Source organism: Polypterus senegalus, chromosome 11 (genome assembly GCF_016835505.1).
Source record: "Polypterus senegalus isolate Bchr_013 chromosome 11, ASM1683550v1, whole genome shotgun sequence".
NCBI classification, from domain to species: Eukaryota; Metazoa; Chordata; class Cladistia; order Polypteriformes; family Polypteridae; genus Polypterus; species Polypterus senegalus.
In genome coordinates this window covers 54,042,125-54,065,156 of record NC_053164.1, presented here as the reverse complement: position 1 = coordinate 54,065,156, position 23,032 = coordinate 54,042,125, and the positions used below count along the sequence as shown (strand labels likewise).

The following is a 23,032-nucleotide window of genomic DNA, read 5'->3' as shown; positions in this document are numbered from 1 at the left end:
CTGTTTCCAAAAATATGACCTGAGATGTGAAAAGGTACAGTAGTGCTTACCACTGCACCATAATGCCTCTCTAAGATAAAATTAACAGAATTAAATATCAGAAAACAGTAACATTTCTTCCTGACATTGGCAGATAGGAGGCATGACTTCACTAAGGCTTGCCCTGCAGAGATTTTCCTACATCTCTCAACAGTTTTTTTTTTTTTTTTATTCCTGATGCTTTTGCTCATTCTTTGCCATTCCTTGTTTGCATCAACTGCACAGCACTCTGAGAAAAATCAGAAAAGGGTTAGACTTACTTATTATATACAGGGCACATAAAAGTCCATACAAAAAGATATAACCTTACAGACATGAATGCACCAAAACATTTCCAGTTTCCTTCTGCATGTGAGTTTTGTGCTTTCTACTCATGTTTACCCTATTACTAGCATCTGTGTTATGTACACAGGGAGCTGTCCCATCTGACATTGGCTGCTACAGCTCTGTGGTGTCACGTTGGCCTCACAAAGTATTATGTGCTGCTGCCGCGTGGCAAATCTCCAAAGAAAATATTCGTCGAACAAGGTCACTAGTCAACACAGCATATTCGTTGTGAAAAATTCTTTGGGTAATGTTACTGTTAAACACTTGTGATATTGCATTGCCTCCAGTTAAAATCTGTACACCCTCCAGAAGCTGCTATGAAATTTAATTATATCTTATGACTAGGCAGAAGTTGTGTTGTGGACCTTAAAGGATAATATTGCTGTTTTTCAAGTTGAAATCAGTGTTTAACAGTCATGGTATAAATTAATTCCCTACTGAATATTTTCATCTTAAGTAAAGCACTTTTTGTAAATTTTTAAAATCATCATGCCTGTTCTTATGGATTAAAACAGAATATATGGGGCACTGGTGCAAAACGTATTATAGCTTACCTAATATGTCCACTTTGAAGCAAGAAATATTTGTATTTTAGAAAAGATGCCTTCTACATTCCTGAGGTATGTTTATAACAAAACATGCAAATTGGAGGTAATTTATTACTGATTCTTGACACTATTTGTCCATTATTTAAGATATATTACTATTCTGTTGTCTTTCTTTCTTTCTTTCTTTCTTTCTTGTTGAGCTGTGCTGTGCTGTGCTGCTTTAAACAATGAAGTGATCCTCAGTATATTAAAAATACAATGATCCTTTTTTCTTTTTTCAGTAACATTTGACCCCACTGACCCAAAGCCTGGAGATATACTAACAGTCACATGTGAACTGAAATGCAAACAAGGTTGCAGTGACTATATGCTGCAGATTTCTTCTTCTGGGATGGATGATACTGTTATTCAAGGGATTGTTGTGCAGCACACGTTGTTTAATACCAATGTGTCTGTTTATGAAAAAACCTTTAAATGCAAAGCAGAACTTGGTGGGATTGTTCAGGGTGAAGCTTTAGTTCAGCTTCACTCTAAATCAACAGGTAATATTATAACAATAGATATTTATTTTTTATTACTTTTCCTAATATTATTACATTGCACATAAGCACTCTGAGTAGTGAGAAAAGCACTGTATAAATGTAAATAATTATTATTCTTATTATTATTATACAGTATTGTTGAACAAATCACCAAACTACAGCACTGAACAAGTCATAAAAATGAACAGATGACATAACATTCAGGTTTATTCAAAAACTTTGTTAACTGATTTGAAAGTTTGCCCATTCACATTTTTTGGTTACGTCATAGAATCAGCTATCACATTTATGTTAACTATTGTTATCAGTTATATTAAAAAATAACAACAATAATAGAATGAAATTACATGTGTTAGTAAAGCAGTATATAATACATGCTTTTTACGGTACTTTACAATGTCATGTAGTTAGAAATGTGGCCCAAATAGGCTTGTGGTGCCTCAGTAGCTTTCACAGACAGCAGATTCTAATTCAAGAGATGTCGAAATATCATTAATTGATGTCCTATTGTTTGTTGTTCGTTGTGGAGGGTCTGTGACTAAATGTAGTTACATTTTTTTAACATAACATTTTTGAAAGACATACACAAAAAATCAAAATCTGTTGAAGCAACAAGGTAAAATTGTTGGCTTCTTTGGACCATGATGAAGAGCAGGTCAGGAATTTTGCTGATTAATTGTATTTTCAGAGAAACGAGTTGTTGCAATATGCATATACATTTTTTATAGCTTTTATAGTTAACTTACCTCAAGCAACAGGAGAAATGAGCTGAGGTATGAAAGGCTTGCACACACGCACCTCTTCTGGCGTTTGACTAACTTCTACTGGGATCTGTCCTGCCATTAGGAGTAAATATTCCAAGTTGGATGGGGATGGTACCTAGCCGGGACGCCCAAGAAGACCAGAGGAGGACTTGTGCCTCCTCCAGACCTTGAGGGGGCGACCACCCTGGGGGCCACGGGTACAGAGCTGGGAAGTTTGACCCTGTAGGGGCCCGTGGTCACTGCCAGGAGGCACCCCAATACCTGGAGGACCCTGGACCTCAGCACTTCCGCCACACCCGGCTTGCTGGGGGGAAGAAAAGCAGGGACACCTGGAGTGCTTCCGGGGATCCAGCCGGCACTTCCGCCACACTGGGGCATGTCGGTGGGAGATTGCCGGGAACACACCTGGAGCACATCCGGGTGCTTATTTAAAGAGTCCGCCTCCCTTCAGAGGATGACTTGAGTCGGGTGGAAGAAGGACAAGGTCTCTGGAGGAGAGAAGGAGAGAGAGAAGGCATTGTTGTGTTGGCCTGGACTGTGGGGTATTGGGGTCTGTTGAGATGAATTGTAAGAGATGGAAGACCACAATAAATGTGTGTGGGGTAATGTAAACGTCTCTGCCTGTCTGTGTCCGGGTCATATCCAATACCCCTTTCAAGCTAAATTTCAAACAGTATGATTGAAGTGGTACAGAATGTTTCTCTGTTTTAAGTCAGAGGAATTTACAAAACAAGCCATTCTGTTTATTAATGTGGGATTAACATCTATTTGTGAAACCACAGTACACCAGGAAATGCAACAAAGTTGTGTTCCTCAAGGAGTTACTGCTCATGATAGCAGAGGAATTCATAGTCACCAGAACGATAGAGTAGATGATGGATGGGACACTTGCATTTCAGCCACTATTGAATGCATACAAATATTTGCTTCCTTGCATTAACCCATTATGCAAATATGCACAGAAAATGCTGAGTACCTTTGGCTTGTGCGCATGTAAATACTGGAGTAACAGAATAATCCAGTCTGTTGGTTCAGCTGTATAATTTAGCTCAAATATGACATAGTTTGCCAGGCTTTTTTTTTTCATTGCATGTAATAAGTGCAACTCCTTTTTACCAACATTTTTTTAAACACTTCAGAAGTGGTAATCCACCTGAGGCTAAGCATGTTTGGGCCCAGCAAGTCCTTGAATGAAGCAGACCAACCAGGAAAAGCTTGGACTGCTGCTGGGAGAGATGTTGGCGAGGCCATCAGAGGGCACATTCCCTGTTCTCTGAGTGTTGATTCCAATGCCCCAGTGCTGTGACAAGGGACATTGTGCACTAAAAATGGTGCCATCCTTCAGATGAGATGCAAAATTGATGTCCTAACTTTCTGTGATCATTAAAGATCCCTGGGCATCCTTTCTTAAGATTAGTGTATATCCTGATGTCTTGGCTAAATTGTCCCCCACAGTCTAGTCATTCTGGCCACGTCATCATCCCCTGTCTCTAACTGGCTAAGTATCTCTCTTAGTCCTTCACCAACCTTACAGCTAATGTATGGTGAATGTACCGGCACAAAATGGCTGCCATTGCATAATCCAGGTGAACGCTACAACATTAGTGGTGGCTGATTTGGTACCTATGTCCATATAAAGTACTCTGAGTAGTGAGAAAAGCGCTAAATGTCAAGAACTATTATTATTATTCTTATCTAGTCTGACTTTTGCTTTACTGCAAATTGCTATGATATACCTCATCGGGTACTTTAAACAATGTTATGTTTAAGAAATTTTAAATACAATGAGCCATAGACCCAAAATGCCCAGCTACTAACAGCACATGAATTTTTCATTACTTGATTTGGAATTTGCTGGTAACATCAGCCAGATCATATTGTAAAAACATAGCATTGTATGTACATGACAACTACATGTAATTAGATTTTATTATCACTGTTATTTTTAATATGACTCACTGTTACAAAAATATGTAATAAAGAAATTCGTGACAGAAAAATCTTTGATGAAGTAATTATAAAATGTAAAAATGCTCCAACTTTCAAACTAAAGTAGCTAACCAAGTCTCCAAACGCACCTGAAAGTTGCACACATTTTCTTAATTGTTTATCACAGGAGATGCTCCACAAATTCCTGGGTTGTCTGCCTTCAAGCAGTTACTCCTGATGTCTTTCTCCTGCCCAGCAAGTGTAAAGAGGCTGAGGCTTGGCATTCCATTATATAATGCTGCCAAACCTTCTGGCATTAATTCAGAGGACTGATTGCTTCTGTCTTACTTAACTGACATGCTCCTTTTCACAATAGTTGTCATTGCATAGCCTCAACCCTGGCCAACTCTTAAGTATGGGGAGAAGATGTTGCCCTCTGGCTGCTCCTGGTTTATTTGGGTTTCCATCCCTATACACAATCATACTATATATAGTAAACAGAGAATTCTACTCGCCATATTGTGTCCTGAATCCTGGAAAGTTCTGACCCTTATTTTCTTGGTGTGCCCATATTACACACTTTCTTACTGCTCATTCCGTGCTATCCTACACCAGAATTTCACAATGAACTTAATAGAAGAAACATTGCATACCTTTTTTGGTAATTCTACAGATAACATCTGAAAAGGTTTTAGCTGAAGTTATTGTAGATAGGAGGTAGACAAAATTTAAATAATAGAACAAATAATAATAAAAAAAAATGAAAGGAGTTATATATGACCCAAATCAGTCTGAATATTGTTAATTTCATAGTAGTTTCTTTAACATTTATAATTTTTAATATACCAATTTTTTTTTTTCAATGTTAATATAATATCATTACTGACAACAGAACGGTTCATGCAGAGCTTTATTAAATGTAATGAGCCGACTGGAATGCAGTGTTGTGCATGAACTAGTTCAAAAGAGCGCGTTCATTGAACAAGCTCATTTTTCTGAGAATGGTGAACTTAACGTAATGTATTTGTGAGTAAGTGAAGAACTTGAATGTGAGCTAGTTCAGTTTTATGTGACATTCTGGATCTGGTTTTTCCCTTACCCTGTAATGTAGGGGTAGAACCCAATCCGATTATGGTATTCGGATAAGCACAAATAGTGGATTTATACGAATATTTATTTTGTACAAATTTTTTGCCATTTATTTGTATTCAGAAAAAATAACGTAAAATCAAATAGGCACTGTCTGTGTCTGCCTGCTTGTGCTTAAGCTGTACCCCTGCTAACACGAGCATGCAGTGAAGCTCCACTTCACTTTTAGGAAAACGTTGTAATTTGTGAGACCACTTCATATTTTTCCCTGTTGGACATGCAATATGTGACGCTAATTTTGACCGGCAGCATAACAGGTTTGTTCACCTACATGCTGGTTGCACAGTCCCCATTTGTGTTACACAGTTGGAAATAGAACAGTAATTTATATGTATACTTGCATCTATTTAATTTCTTTTTTGATGGGGAGGATATTAGCAAATATGCTTATATGTGTTTGTTGCTGGGTATAACTCAATAAAGAGTATTTAAATAAAAAGCCTTCATAATTATTGTATTTTATTCAAGAACATTGTAATACCCTAATATAAGGCATGGAAAATTGAAAAAAGTAAACTCATGGGCCATTTATTCTCAATCCTTAAAAATACAAAATGAACTGAACATGAACTACTTTAAAATTGAAATAGTGAGGGTGGCATGGTGGCGCAGTGGTAGCACTACTGCCTCGCTGTTAGGATACTCTGGTTCGCTTCCTGGGTCCTCCCTGCGTGGAGTTTGCATGTTCTCCCCGTGTCTGCGTGGGTTTCCTCCCACAGTCCAAAGACATGCAGGTTAGGTGGATTGATGATTCTAAATTGTCCCTAGTGTGTGGGCGTGTGTGCCCTGCGGTGGGTTGGCACCCTGCCCGGGGTCTGTTCCCTACCTTCTGACCTGTGTTGGCTGGGATTGGCTCTAGCAGACCCCGTGACCCTGTGTTCGGATTCAATGGGTGGATGAAATGGTGAACTATGAACGTGAATTTATTCATTTTAATCTGTGAACTGAACTTTGAGCTAGTTCTTGTGAGGTGTGAACTTGCTGGAAAGTGAGTGATTGAAGAGGAGGAAGGTTTGCTGTTGTTAAACTACGAACCTGCTCCCAATTCTCACTGCATTCATTCATCCCTTCTGTAATGTTTTATGTCTTCTTTTGAGTAGTCCTTGGGCAAGGCAGTTTTTTTTTAGCTCTTAAGAGTCTTCAATCAAATCCACACTTGGTCTAAAGTACTGATTCATTCATTGATTCATTTATACATGCATCCATCTGTTCGCACTCCTAAACTAGTGAGGGAGCTGTTCAAAAGTGCCAAATTGCTAACTCATTTATTTTGCAGTTTCAGGCCATATCAGAAACAGTTTGGATACAAGCAAAGGGAACAAAGTCGCTGCTTACTTTTTGGCTGGTAAATATGAAAAACTTACTGATAATATTGCATGCTTGACTTTATTTTGTGATTATTATTGAAGAACATCATCAGTATAAACAATATAAAACAAAGTATTCCATTCAATTGCTTTTGTTCCTCCATAACTGACAGAAATTCTGCTTTTTTAGCAGCTACTTCGCTATGTTGTCTAATCTTGTCTAGCATAAGAGGTTAAGCAGAACATTACTTTTTTTTTGTAGTGAACACAAAAAGGTTGCTACTTGAAGTGGTGTTGGTGGCCAGTTAGAGGATTGTCTTTCCTGATTGATTAAACTTTCAATAAAAATCATTCAGTACCACAACACATAAATATGCAGGACACTCTGCCCTTACAAGTTAATGTTAAATACAGGCCATGATTGTAGTTTTCATTGTGTTAGTATGTTGGATTTATGTATTCATTTACTATTTCTTTTATATGTATGTATAGAGAAGTCAAGCAAAATGACACTTTTTATTGGCTAACTAAAAAGATTACAATATGCAAGCTTTCGAGGCAACTAAGGCCCTTTCTTCAGCTAACATGGTAATAACAGCTTAGTACTATACAGTGTGTATGCACAGTATATAATTAAGTTTTTTTTGTTTTTTTTTAGCAATTGTTGCCGTGATTTCTTGTATATTTTGATTGAAGATATCCACCCATTCCGTCTCTAAGTCCATTTTATCCCAGTCTGGGCTAAGGGAAGACTAAACCCAGAATGACAAGTGCAAAAGACAAACAATTACTTTGGATCAGGTTTACTCATAAATTATGAGAACTTAAGTGATTATCTTTTGAGCCAGTGTTGGGACTCTGGGTTCTCATATCAAGAACGGTCTACTTGGTTCCAGAAGGATTGAATTCACTTTTACTTTTTACTTGAAATCTTTATTTAATCCACATTTTTGATGCACTTTTTTCATTTAAGGAGGGTATTATTTTAAGTTGTACATGACAGGGTAGCCAATATGTACAGTATATAACATTTTGTGTATTCAAGCTATTTGTTCAAAATTGTCATTGAATGAAACTATGTTGGTCCTATTTAAATAATAATTGTTACACAAAATACTCTGCAGTGTATAGACAGAATACGTGAGTTTGAATATGAGAATCTGATTGTTTTCAGATGACTGCTAAAACATGGTAAGGAAATATCAAGCAAGAATTATTATTTTCAGTATATTTTTTATTTGTATTGTTGTGTTTGCCAAAATTCTCCAGTAATGTCTACAACTGACCCCTTTATTAGAAGGCACTTCAGGTTCTGGGACCCTAAATGATTTTAAAGACCATCAGTAATGCACCAAATATCTAACAGAAAGAACTGCTAAAAACAGAAATGGTAATATTTCTTTTCTTACACAAAGAAATAACACACTAGTCCATGTCAGTTTACTGGTGGATTTTACAAATGCTTTCATTATTACACAACTGGACCAGTTATGAGTCACACCAGGGGCCACTCAGTCAGTCCATGGTGGAGACTAAACTAGCAACTGCTGTCATTTGAAAAAGAGAGTTAGACAAACATTCAACAGAAAATATGAAACATCTTTTGCTAAATAAAGAGATTTAAAAGGAAAACCATTACACACTGTTTTTGATTACTTAATGGAGAAGAAATTCAACTTGTTTTCTGTATGCATTGCTGTATAGAAATACAGTGTGCATTCAATGTTCTATATTTCCTGTAAAATGTATCAACATATTTTATTTTATTAAAGTGTTATTGAAAAAAACTGTTTTTATTTATTATATGTCTGTCAAATAACACTATGCTGTTTCTTGTCTTGCTAATATCATGAGGGACTGAAGTAATAAAGCAAGTACAGGGCTCCTGGTGTGGGGAGATGGCCACTTTCTTTCCCAAAGGGTTAGGGGGAAATGTCCAAAAAGAGGAGAGTATGGTGTAAGTAATGCATTGCTGATTGGTAAATGGCATTAACTTATGTGTATCAGCCCTCATGTGTCTAGGGGACACCCATGTGTTGTTCACGCCAATGCTATGATTCCCTATGTGGAGTACTGAGGAGTGACTGCATAAGTGGATGAGGTCTGTGTGCATATTAAGGTTAGGGTGTGAGAGTAGACCAATCCAAAAACAAACTTGGTGAGTTCCACTCACTCCATGATAATACAATATACTGCAAGTTAAATTACATTAAATGACAACAGGACATAGTAGTTATTTTATTCTTGCATCTCTTCATGAACTGGAAGCCTTGAAATGTGCCATTATCACAAAACAATTGAACTCTGTCAATACAGCAAACTTGTACTTTTATATACACATGCACTAATTCATCCATCCATCCATTATCCAACCCGCAATATCCTAACTACAGGGTCACAGAGGTCTGCTGGAGTCTATCCCAGCCAACACAGGGCGCAAGGCATGGAACAAATCCTGGGCAGGGCGCCAGCCCACTGCAGGGCACACACACACACACACACACACACCCACCAACCACACACTAGGGACAATTTAAAATCTCCAGTGCACCTAACCTGCATGTCTATGGACTGTGGGAGGAAACCGGAGCGCCTGGAGGAAACCCACGCAGACACGGGGAGAACATGCAAACTCCACGCAGGGATGACCCGGGAAGCAAACCTAAAAAAAATTAAAAAATAAAAATACACAAAACATTTAAATTAAAATAAAGAAATTGAATTACTGAAAAATTAAAGCTATCATAAATAAGAAAAATATAACAAACGTTAAATAAAAAAAACAAAACAAGGAATGAACATTGGTGTTGGAGGAGCTGCCTAGACTGCCTTTTCTTCTGATCTTAACACAGAGCAACACTTCAAGTTTAGTACATGTCTCCCTGTGGCTCAACATTTGTCAATTTCACCATCAGTGAGTCTTTTTCTCATTAACTGTTTCCACTCGTGTGGACATGGGAGACAACTTAAAGGCTTCTGTTTTGGTAATTACCTGCCACACTGTCTACTAATGCCTCATCTTCTACTTCCTCGGCAGAATGGAAGATTGACATCCTCTCCATCTCTGATGTGACATCTGTGTTTGTCCTCCTGGAGCCTCCCTTTCCTGCCACTTGACCTCAGAACCCGGAAATTTCTTTTCACCTTTAAAGCACTTCATGGTTTTTCCCCCATATTATCTGTCTGAGCTACTGCTTCCTTACACTCCTGCCCATGCATTAAGATCATCAGACTGTAACTTACTCACTGTACCTAAATACAGGTTAATAAATATGGGTGGCAGAGCTTCCAGTGTGATGGCCCCTAAAATCTATTATTCATTTCAAACTCCTGTTAAAACACAGTGTTATTCCTTTTCTTGTATGTAACTTCTACTGTCTTGTTAATGTATTTTTGTTGAATTGTAAAGTGTCCTTTAGTGTATGAAAGACGCTACATAAATAAAACATTATTACTATTAAATCTGCAGTCTTGTTTAGTTCAGATACAGAACTCCAGTCTGAAAAGACTACTCCTCATTTCTTGCGTGTTTTCTTTATTTTTGAATCATCCAGTTATATGAAGTCACCAAGGTGGTGCCCCAACCCTTTATCATTGTCAGTGTCATCTTTTACATTGATAGCATTGTTAAATTAGTTTGTTTTTTATCTTATTCTTTTATTATTCATTCACAACATCACAGCAGTGTCAAATTTATTTTTATACAAATGTCGAACTTTTAGGACTTTGTTCTCCTAATTATATCCAAATATACAGGTAGTCGTTGACTTACAAACAATGTGTCTTATGACCATTCACTACCACATCTTACAGGCAAATAATAGATTTTGCCACGCCAGCTCCGTATGCCGTGACTCATTCATCTAAATCTCAATTTATTACCTGCTGTGGTTTTGACTACCTTCACATTTGTCTTACAGTTACAGGAAAAGAGGCAATTGATCTTGACACAAGAATGAAGGTGATCAAGCAGTATGAGGGAGGAAAGAAAGCAAATGCAATCACATGTGACTTTAAGTTACCCCATAGTAACCGGTGTTTGCCGCACATGCTGCACTATTGCACTCTAGCTTTGAATCCGGTTAACCTCCGAAGCTTCTGTGTTGTGTCTCATGATATGCCGCTTTGTACGAACTGCCATGAAGGGTTAATGAAACCACACCGAACTCCTTTATCTGTTAATGTTTATTGTTAACCGGCTGAAATGTTAAAACAGAAAACATATGAGTGCTCAAAACCTGCTGGTACAATTCCTCCTATCTGCTATCGTGGGCTGCATCAGGAGTGGGCAGGAGGAGGAGTATAGGAACCTAATCAAGGACTTAAATGGTGCGACTCAAACCACTTACACCTGAACACCAGCAAAACCAAGGAGCTGGTGGTGGATTTTAGGACCCCGTGATTATCAGAGGCGACTGTGTGCAGAGGGTGCAGACCTATAAATACCTGGGAGTGCAGCTGGATGATAAATTGGACCGGACTGCCAATACTGATGCTCTGTGCAAGAGAGAACAGAGCCGACTATACTTCCTTAGAAGGCTGCCATCCTTCAACATCTGCAATAAGATGCTGCAGATGTTCTATCAGACGGTTGTGGTGAGTGCCCTCTTCTACGCGGTGGTGTGCTGGGGAGGCAGCATAAAGAAGGACGCCTCACGTCTGGACAAACTGGTGAGGAAGGCAGGCTCTATTGTAGGCATGGAGCTGGACAGTTTGACATCCATGGCAGAGCAACAGGCGCTGAGCAGGCTCCTGTCAATCACGGAGAATCCAATGCATCCACTGAACAGGATCATCTCCAGACAGAGGAGCAGCTTCAGCAACAGACTGCTGTCACCGTCCTGCTCCACTGACAGACTGAGGAGATCATTCTTCCCCCACACTATACAACTCTTCAGTTCCACCCGGGGGGGTAAACGTTAACATTATTCAAAGTTATTGTCTGTTTTTACCTGCATTTTTATCACTCTTTAATTTAATATTGTTTTTCATCAGTATGCTGCTGCAGGGGTATGTGAATTTCCCCTTTGGGATTAATAAAGTATCTATCTATCTATCTATCTATCTATCTATCTATCTATCTATCTATCTATCTATCTATCTATCTATCTATCTATCTATCTATCTATCTATCTATCTATCTATCTATCTATCTATCTATCTATATTACTGTTAACACAATGATCACTGGGAGAGGTGAACACTGAAGACGCAATATAACACAGACAAAGGATTTGTGAAGCTATTAAAGGTCTGACACCCATGCGAACAACATTAATAATGCAACAAAATGATAAAATAAAAAAAAATGTACACAAAAAAGATAGAAAATCTGCAAATCCGGCAAATGATGGTAAAAACAAATATAAAACAAACAATATGACTTAATAGATTTACTATACAGTACTATACACACAGTCAAGTTTGAATACATATGCTGGTCCATCTTATGTCAAGATCTACATACAACTGGTCAGCCAGAACCAAACATGGTCATAAGTCGATGAATACCTGTAAAGACAATTAACAAAAAGCAGAGTAGAAACTGGGTCAAACAGCACTGTTTGCTGAAAGGCTGCAGTTACTTCAATGTCAGATGCCTTTAGCGAGGGTGTTTGTAAATAATGGCTTAAACAACCAGAACACAGTGGAAAATCTAAATGAAACTGTGATAAATGTTAAACAGTTGATCATTTTCTTGACAGCTGCCCAAGAGCTTTAGACAGTGGGATTAATACTCAACTCAATTTAACATAAATGGCAACAATTACGATGATGTTGTAATGTATATGAATGATACGCAAAATCTCTTAATTGCTACCAATTGCGATCAGAAATTTTTATATGTGTATTTGAAGTTTACAAAAATGGTGTATTATTTGCTAAATTTGGAGTAAATGGTTTGCTAGTTAAAACGTTCTGCTTCACGGAAGCTTTTATGTGGAGGACATGTCGATGTTTACAAACCTATTACTACTTAATGATTTTGCTGAAGCTCAAACCACTGTTACTAAATATACCTTAAAATATATTGATATGAACAGAATAACTTCTCTTTGACTTGCAAATCAAAACATGTATTGGCTCAAAATTGCAATAGTAGATTTAATTAGAAATTACACATTGGTTATGAATCGAATAAAGATATTCTTGCAGCGTCTATAAATGTTAAATGTCCATATTGTTGTGTATTGGAATAGACTGTTGGACCACTGGAATGTGTTGCAAAAGTGCAAGGATCAATTTATCACCTGTTGAAGTCTTACTAGAGCCTTTTCAAATTTTAGTATTTGCTTTATACCCAGAGTCAGAATATTTTCTCAATGCTATAAGAAAATATATGTAATAAATGTATTTCAAATAACATCATTTGGTGGAAAAATTTAATGATAATTTTAAAGGATAAGGATTGGTATTGCACCATTGTCTTGAAATTTCTCGTGAAGCCAGGTAACTATGTATATATATATATATATATATATATATATATATATATATATATATATATATATATATATATATATACACTGCTCACAAAAATTAAAGGAACACTTTAAAGAAACACATTAGATACATCAGATCTCAATATGAAGTTGGATATCTATACAAATAACGACAGGGCAATGTCTTAGGAACAAAAGGATGCCAAGTCTTTTAATGGAAATAAATGTTTTCTGCCTACAGAGGGCTCAATTGTGTAGACACCCTAAAATCAGAGTGAAATGAAGATGTGGCAGGCTAGTCCATTTTTCAAAAACTTAATTTCTGCTACTCAAAATGCTTTTCAGTATCTTGTGTGGCCCCACGAGCTTGTATGCATGCTTGACAACGTCGGGCATGCTCCTAATGAGACGACGGATGGTGTCTTGTGGCATTTCCTCCCAGATCTGTATGAGGGCATCCCTGAGCTGTTGTACAGTCTGAGGAGCAACCTGGCAGCGCCTAATGGACCGAAACATAATGTCCTACAGATGTTCTATTGGGTTTAAGTCAGGGGATCGTGAAGGCCATTCAATTGTTTCAATTCCTTCATCCTCCAGGTACTGCCTGCATACTCTTGCCACATGAGGCCGGGCATTGTCGTGCATTAGAGGAAACCAGGACCTACTGCACCAGCGTAGGGTCTGACAATGGGACCAAGGATTTCATCCTGATACCTAATGGCAGTCAAGATGCCGTTGTCTAGCCTGTAGAGGTCTGTGAGTCGCTCCATGGATATGCCTCCAAGATCATCACTGACCCACCACCAAACCAGTCATGCTAAACGATGTTACAGGCAGCATAATATTCTCCACGGCTTCTCCTGACCCTTTCCGTCTTTCACATATACTCAGGGTGAACCTGCTCTCATCTGTGAAAAGCACAGGACGCCAGTGGTGGACCTGCCAATTCTGGTATTCTATGGCAAATGCCAATTGAGCTCCCCGGTGCTGTGCAGTGAGCACAGGGCGCAGTAGACATTTGGGCCCTCAGGCAACCCTCATGAAGTCTGTTTCTGATTGTTTGGTCAGAGACATTCACACCAGTGGCCTGCTGGAGGTCATTTTGTAGGGCTCTGGCAGTGCTCATCCTGTTCCTCCTTGCCCAAAGGAGCAGATACTGGTCCTGCTGATGGGTTATGGACCTTCTATGGCCCTCTCCAGCTCTCCTAGAGTAACTGCTTGTCTCCTAGAATCTCCTCCATGCCCTTGAGACTGTGCAGGGAGACACAGCAAACTTTCTGGCAATGACACGTATTGATGTGCCATCCTGGAGAAGTTGGACTACCTGTGCAACCTCTGTAGGGTCCGGGTATCACCTTGTGCTACCAGTAGTGACACTGACTGTAGCCAAATGCAAAACTAGTGAAAAAACAGTCAGAAAAGATGAGGAGGGAAAAATGTCAGTGGCCTCCACCTGTTCAACCATTCCTGTTTTGGCGGTCATCTCATTGTTGCCCCTCTAGTGCATCTGTTGTTAATTTCATTGACACCACAGCAGCTGAAACTGATTAACAACCCCCTCTGCTACTTAACTGACCTGATTAATATCCCATTAGTTTCATTGACTTTATGCTATACTCTGATTAAAAAGTGTTCCTTTAATTCTTTTGAGCAGTATATTTATGTATATATATATATATACAATGCTAGGTCTGTCTGACACACGATTACTCAAAAACTACTGGGGCTAGAACCTTGATCTTGGTCTTCATCAGAAGGTTATGACCTGATACATTGTGGAAATTCAAAAAATCTCAGGTAGCGGCAACTTCTGCAAAGTGACCTGTGGTAGTGGGTTTATAATGGCAAAGTGCTGGAAAAATCATGTGAGATGGTGGAAAGTAAAAGAAGAGCGGTGACATCTGCTGAGCATCATATAAATTGCAAAGACTGACTGTGTGATAAAGGACACCATACTAGGAAGAAGAAGAATAACAGCTGAGCAATCTTCTGAGAGTCAAATGTGGGACACAGAATGCAAAAACGTCAAACATGCAGAGCAATCTTCTGAGTATCAAGTGTAAAATACGGGATGCAAGAATGACAAAAATGCAGAGAGTTTACTGTTTTTTATAGCTAGCCTTTGCAGGGTCACATGACATTCTACCATAAGAAGCTTGACAGTGAACCATATTGACTTAGCAACAGGGAATCGTGAATACAGAGCAACTAAGCAGCAAACACAAAGACTCACAGGCATGTAAGACAAATTCCAGGATATGAGTACAAGAAGACCCCAGAGACACCTAGAGCAACAATCAAGATTATCAAGAAGTCAACATTTCCAACCATATAAAAGCAGTGCTTTTACATCCTTAGATTAATATTTCTTTGAAAACCACTAGTTGACAAAGTTAAGTTGCATATTTTGCTGTTAAAAACAAAACATGTGGGGGGGGATCGATCTGTTCTTAGCATAATTCTTTTTTTTTTTTTTTGTTAAAACTTGATTGCTATGTATTGATTGTAATAAAATTAATAAATAAATAAATAAAAAAAAAAAAACAAAACATGTGGTGCCAAATAGAAAACCTTCACTTACTCCAGACGAGCCACCAGAAATAACCATTCATAAAATACTAGCAAAATACCCGCGCTTCGCAGCGGAGAAGTAGTGTGTTAAAGAAGGAAAGAAAAAGAAAAGGAAACATTTTGAAAATAACGTAACATGATTGTCAATGTAATTGTTTTGTCACTGTTATGAGTGTTGCTGTCATATATATATATATATATATATATACAGTAATCCCTCGCTATATCGCTTCGACTTTCGAGGTTTCACTCTATCATGGATTTTAAATGTAAGCACATCTAAATATATATCACAGATTTTTCGCTGGTTCGGATTTCTGCAGACAGTGGGTCTTTTAATTTATGCTACACGCTTCCTCAGTTTGTTTGCCCTGTTGATTTCATACAAGGGACGCTATTGGCGGATGGCTTAGAAGCTACACAATCAGAGCATGTATTATATATTAACTAAAACTCCTCAATGCTATAAGATATGCTTCCCGCGCGGTGCTTGATTGTTTGCTTGTCTCTGCCTCTATCTCACCCTCTCTGACATTCTCTGCGCCTGACGGAGGGGGTGTGAGCAGAGGTGCTGTTTGCACAGAGGCTGTTTGCTTAAAAGATACTGACGCCCCTCTAAAAAATGCCGCTTTATTGCGGTGCTCGGCATATTTAAAAGCACAAAAGCACACGTATTGATTTTTTGATTGTTTGCTTTAATCTCGCTCTCTCTCTCTGACGTTCTCTGCGCCTGACGGAGGAGATGTGAGCAGAGGGGCTGTTTGCACAGAGGCTGTTTGCTTAGAAGATAATGACGCTCCTCTGAAAAATGCCGCTTTATTGCGGTGCTTCGGGCAAACTTAAAAGCACACGTATTGATTTTTTGATTGTTTGCTTTTCTCTGCTCCTGATGCAGACACTCCTTTGAAGAAAAGATATATTTGCATTCTTTTAATTGTGAGAAAGAACTGTCATCTCTGTCTTGTCATGGAGCACAGTTTAAACTTTTGACTAAAGGGTGTTATTTCATGTCTAGAGGGCTCTAATAATGTTAACAGTGTGGGAGAGTTTATAAGGGCTTAAAATATATAAAAATAACTATACAAACATATGGTTACTACTTCGCGGATTTTCATCTATCGCGAGGGGTTCTGGAACACAACCCCCGCGATCGAGGAGGGATTGCTGTATACAGTATATATACATATACATCTACATATATACATATATATATATATGTGCACAAAACCATGCTTTTATCAATGCTTCCGTCGGGTAGTCTTTTGAAATGAAATTTTCCTCCAATCAGTCGTAGCAACGCGCTTTATTCCGACTGTTACATTTTTGTAGCTCTGATGTGTGCATCAATGTAATCGGTGTACCACGAAATCATGCACTGACAGAAGTTTCCCTTTGCTTGGAATAGAAAGTGTGATTAAATGCGTTATTTTTTAACGCGTTATGGAGCACATGCATCAAAGCTTCTCAGCTGTGCTTGTGCTAAGAAAAGGAAATATTTAAAAAATAAGTAACACGATTGTCAATGTAACTTTTTGTAAATAGTGCCTGGAGAACTCAGAGTGTGGAGAAACTGTAGAAACAGCGTGTGTATTAACTTGTGGATTTTTCTGTGAGTATTTGGTGGCAGCGTCACAAAGTTGGTTCCGCAAGATTGCGTTGCAGAGCTCAGCTCACAGCAAAATGAGGTGAATGGGAGGGGAGATGATGACGTGACTCTCCCACCCGCCTTAACTGTCAATCCCCCCACAAAGACAGTCTCTCAGAATTTGCTTAAGCACAGCCCTTCACCAGTAATTTTAACTTAGTTACAAAGTGATCAAAACTCTCGTTTATATCCTGCGTCCTCTCATTAAACTTGTATCCCGCATTAGCCGTGGGCATGACAAACGCCAGCGGCAGCCTGTCTATGAACTTAATTTAAAGTTTAGGTTTACACCGTGCTTTATTTCCGAAGTAGCTGCACTCATGAATATGGTTCTATGTGTGACTCGCTCGCTTCTTATTGTTTCGCTGCCTTCTCAATTGTATAATGCATGTTTTCTTCAGCGCTTTTTGGAGCTCTTCCTTGTTTTCTACGTATTGTGTTGACAGTCAGTTCACGTGATTACGTGGGAGGCGTGATGATGTCACACGAAACTCCGCCCCCCCACGGCCATCAAACTCAACTCCATTACATTATTTGGAGAAAAATAGGTTCCAGTTATGACCATTACGCATAGAATTTCGAAATGAAACCTGCCCAACTTTTCCAAGGAAGCTGTAAGGAATGAGCCTGCCAAATTTCAGTTTTCCACCCACACGGGAAGTTGGAGAATTAGTGATGAGTCAGTGAGTGAGTCAGTCGGTCAGTGAGTCAGTGAGTCAGTGAGGGCTTTGCCTTTTATTAGTATAGATAAGAGGTATCAGCAAAACAAATAAGTAACAGTGCACCGTATCTACCCATGTATTGAAGAAATACTGAGTTTCAAACTTATTCAAAATTTTAAAAATCATTGCATTTTCCTAATTGCATTTTAAATTTTGTTTTGATGGGCAAGGAGTCTGATATTGTTCATGATAATTCATTCCATGAAATGTCTAAACAAGATTGTTCAGACTTTTCCAATATACTTATTCACTCTTTCCATGTCAGAATCACAGTCATTAGGAGCAGAAGTGCTTTTTTCACTCTGTTAAAATGGAAGAGCCTTATGAATCACTTTGGTCAGCTTAACCCTTTGTAGTCCAGGGCATGTTTGCCTTTTTTTCCTTTTCAATGTATTCTGTGTATTTTCTATTAACTTTTATCCGTCTTGCGCTTGATGCCACTGTTATAGATTCTGGCTGCTTAGTGATCTTGAACTTTACTAAGTGGCTCAAGATTGCTATATTAACTTCATTATCAATGCTGTGTGCACTCACAGTGTGCACATGCAACCATTGTCCTTCTGTCAGGTAGAGAAAGTGCACTGACTGTGCAATCGTAGTGTTCCTGTTAGTGATGGCTTGCTGCCGCATCTTGATTTCCTGTGAGTGTCATTTTACACGTGTTACGTTATGACCTCTCGAATGAGACCAAGATCAAGTTGCTAGGCCCTTTGGGTGTGCAAATTTTTGCACAGAAAGATAACCCTTAGCATTTTTAATAGATATATAGACAGCTGCACTCCTAATCTGGGATCCTGAGATGGTTCATCGTGTGATGGTTCATCATCTCTCTGTCTATAGATAATTGTACAACAGCTCTGTACTTCTAAAGCACCTTAAAAATTATGCTTTCTTTGGTAAGGTGCCGTTTCAAACAGCACGTTTAATTTAGTTAACACACTGGTAAAACCACCATGCAAAATAGAAAAACTCGATCAGGTAATGGATAAATGTTTTGATAGATAAGGGCTCAGGGAAATGTCAGAACAAATACAATAAGGTCAGCTATGAATAGGCATCAGTAAGCTGAGACATCAATGGATGAAGGTCTTCCTGTAAAGAGGTGAGCCTATTTATGGACAGGACTGTGAATGAACAGAAAAACAGTGCTGTGAAAATATATTTGTTTCTGTGCTGATTTCCTTTATTATTGCAAAATTTTGAAATTAATGTTTTCAGGTCAGCAACCAAAATGTAGTTTTAGATAAAGAGTACTTGAGTAAGCAAATAACAATCACTTTTACTTATTTAATTTATTGAATCAATGAAATTACCAACACTACTTGGCATTGTGTGAAAAAGTGATTGCCCCTATGCACAGGATAATTGGTTATGCCACCTTCACCTGCAATGACTACACCAAACTGTATTCTAGAATTCAGTATTAGTCCTTGACATTGCTATGGAGGAATTTTGCCCGCCCTTTCATGCAGAATTGCTTTAACTTGTAAACACTGGTATGCTTTTGAGCATGAACGGATTGTTTCTGGTATTGGCACAGCCTCTCAGTTGGGTTTAGGCCTGACTAAGCCAGTCCAAAACATTTACTTTGTGACTTTTCAGCCATTCTGATGTGGGCTTGTCATCTTTCTCCTTGACCCAACTATGTTTTAACATCAACCTCAACTTTAAATCAAAGACATCGGATTGTACTTCTTTATAAAATATTTGCCAATACAGAGCAGAATTAATGGTACCATTAACTCATTGTTGCTTCAACTCATTGTTCATGCCCAGAAGCCACAATGTATTCCTACACAATTACACTATCTCCGTCATATTTGAATGCCAGCATGATGCTCTTACTGTGGAATGCTGTGCTCTCTTTATGCTGAAGACAATGGGACCCAAGTTCTCTGTCTTATCTGTCCTTAGAATATCTTCTCAAAAGGAGTGGGAAAAATGGAGGTGCCTCCTGCCAACTAAGAGGCAAGCATCTGTGTTCTGCTTTGGTAGTAGTGGATTTCACCTTAACTGATGTTCTATACTGTATGAAATTGGAAAAAAAAATCAAATTCTCACTTAGAGGATGTGTTTGAAACTTTTTTAAATTATGGACAGATCTAATCAATAACATTTTAGACTAAGCATCTATATCAAGGAAAAGGATACTCTTCCTTCCTTTCTGCTTTTAAAGATTTGCTCTGGTTGTTGTTGGCGCTCCTCTCTTTCTCTTGGATGGGGGTTAAATTTACATTTGTTAAGTTTGATTTGATTGTATAGAATGTTATTTGCTTCAAATTAAAATCAATAAAAATATTTTAAAAAGTAGTAGTTTCCACCTTACTACTATCCAGTGAAACTCATGTTTGTCCAGTGTCCTTCTGATTGACGTGTCAGGAACAATCACCTTTGCTGAAGGCAAGAGAAACCTGCACCTCTTTGGATGTTTTTTATTCATGCAAGCCAACTATTCCTGGACAGATTTGCTATTATTTCAAGTGCTTTCTTTTTTGAAAGTATGGCTCCCAAGGTGACCCTGAGCTTTGGCTACCGTCTCTTTTTTTTATTATTTTAACTTTTTATTGAATTTATTAAATGAAAGTAACATTCCATACAAACAAGTTAAACTTAACAAAACTAAATTCAATTCAATCCCCACCCATGAGAAAGAGAGGAAACCTGGGTGAAAGTTTAAGATTAGAAAAGAGGGAAGAGAATCCATTTCCCCATTATAAATGATTGTTCTAAAATGTTATTGATTAGATCTTACCAGGTTTAAAAAAAAGTTTTGAACAGATCCTCTAAGTTAGAATTCGATTTTTTACGATTTCAAATGGTATATAACATCAGTTACCCACTGACTTAAAAGAGGTGGGGAAATGGATTCGTCCAGTTGTGCAAGATAAGTCTACATGCCAATAGTATTGTAAAGGCAATTACAGTTTGCTTGTCCTTCTCCACTTTAAGCCTCTCTGGAAGTACACCAAACACACCTGTTAATGGATCAGGAAGGATTGTAATACCACGGCTGTCTGATAGGCATTTAAAGATTTTAGTCCAGAATGATGTTAATTTGGTACACACCCAGAATATATGGCCCAATGAGGCTGGAGCTTGATTGCAATGTTTGCAGTTTTAAACAAGACAGATGTGCTTGAGAAAAGATTTTAAGTTGAATAATTGTATGCTTTGTGTATATGGAGCTAGAGTGAATTCTGTGCATGGCTACCTTTCACTTCTTTTCTGAGATGTTGAGTGAGAGATCCTTTTCCCACTGTACGCTGGGATCTTTGAAAGGAAAGGACTTTAAAAGGTTTTTATATATTATAGAAATGCTCTCTAAGTCCTCAAGACTGATCAATATTTCTTCCAGAATATAAGTATATGGGAGGTGAGGAAAATTCGGCAGATTTTGTTTAGCAAAGTTTCTAATTTGGAAACAGTGGAAAAATTATGTTGATGGGACACTTAATTTGGAGTGTAATTGTTCACAGGATGCAAATATGTTATATTGGCTAAGCATTTATGTGAGCTGGATTAATGAAGAAGCGATTCCATTTTCATATAGTGCCGGTTGGTGTGGAATAACTTTGAACATTTAAGATAAATGACAAATAAGTTTATAAAAGTTATTTGTTCACAATACATTTAACACTATGTTTTGTTGGAAGACTCGATAACATTCAATTTCAAAGTTTTTCAAAAATAGAGGAAGTCAGGAAGAGGGAGAATAGTTTTTCATGGCAGTGCATATATGAATTAAAAAAGCACAAGGAAGTATGGGATTCAGTGGAGGACATCAAGAGCAGGTGTAACACATTAGTCAAGGGTAAAGAAAATAGAAACTTCACCAAGAAAGATCAGAAAGGCCCTAAAGCAGTATTTATGAAGAAGTCTTGTAAAGAGAGAAAGAAATACATGAACAACCACTGCCCTGGTCATAAATGTAGTATAATAGTGGATTTGTTCTGAGACATAATTGCTAGAGATTAAAGCAGCAAGCAAAAGAGGACTTTATAAATTGCCTAATGTATAAAAGTCAAAAGGTCAGAAGAAGTTTGTACTACATGAAAGAGGAATGAGAACAGAAAACAGACAGATTGTTTATGAAAAATCACTTTTTTAAAGAACTGTGTATAAGAGCATGCGAGTCAGCGTGCCAACAATGGACTGTTCCACGTTTTATTTTTTTGTGGCATTTTTCCACAGAGTACTACAACCTTTAAATATGTATACAAAAGACAAAGTAAAAAAAGATAATCAGGGAAGGTTACTGAAAGGGGAGAAACAGACACAAAACACAACAGCTGTCTGTACCCTAATCCAGATTTACTGCCTTGGTGCTCAGACTCCAATCTTTCAGTGCCCTTATGTAGACTCACTCTTCTTCTAATGTCACGCTTGTCTTCTTGTCACAGCTCTTTTTAAATTACAGAAAGGAGACATTTCAGCCCCTAATCCCCCTGGAGTCACTTTCAGATTGATAAGAAGCTCCTCTGTAGGTACATTATGATATTCCTGCATCCCATTTTTTAAAGAGTCAGGAACCAAAAGCTGCTCTTAGAATTCACCTGTTCTGCTATAGAAGGACACATGATTGACCTCATCTTATCCCATCCTGCAACATGGGAAGTCCAGCTGTGTACTTGTTGCACCTTCCTTTATCCTTATAAGATGAACCACACTATTGGGGCCAGTCTATCATCATTACTGTTGGTTCCAGACATATACAACAACAACATTTATTTATATAGCACATTTTCATACAAATAATGCAGCTCAAAGTGCTTTACATGATGAAGAAAAGAGAAAAAAAGACAAAGTAAGAATTAAAATAAGACAACACTAATTAACATAGAATAAAAGTAAGGTCCGATGGCCAGGGGGGACAGAAAAAACAAAAAAAACCTCCAGACGGCTGGAGAGAAAAAATAAAATCTGCAGGGGTTCCAGATTATGAGACCGCCACAGCATATCAGCACCTTCCCCTCACTCATGCATTGTTACACAGCAAAATCACCCATGTTAAATCTTAACATCTGAAGGTGTTCACAACAATCAGTC

At 38.1% G+C, this 23,032-nt stretch overlaps 1 protein-coding gene across 2 annotated transcripts in view; it reads left to right on the top strand.

Moving 5' to 3' along the window:
• LOC120538999 overlaps positions 1-8,392 on the top strand; it is a 33,733-nt gene extending 25,341 nt beyond the window's left edge. The window contains exons 5-7 of one of the 2 annotated variants that reach the window (XM_039768663.1): positions 1,196-1,456; positions 6,575-6,643; positions 7,264-8,392. In XM_039768663.1, coding sequence (XP_039624597.1) covers positions 1,196-1,456; positions 6,575-6,643; positions 7,264-7,295 — 362 coding nt within the window. In that variant the 3' untranslated portion in view covers positions 7,296-8,392. Of the gene's footprint in view, positions 1-1,195; positions 1,457-2,302; positions 2,404-6,574; positions 6,644-7,263 lie in introns of those variants that run through there. The other variant, XM_039768664.1, reaches the window with a different exon arrangement.
• The last annotated feature ends 14,640 nt before the right edge of the window (positions 8,393-23,032 follow it).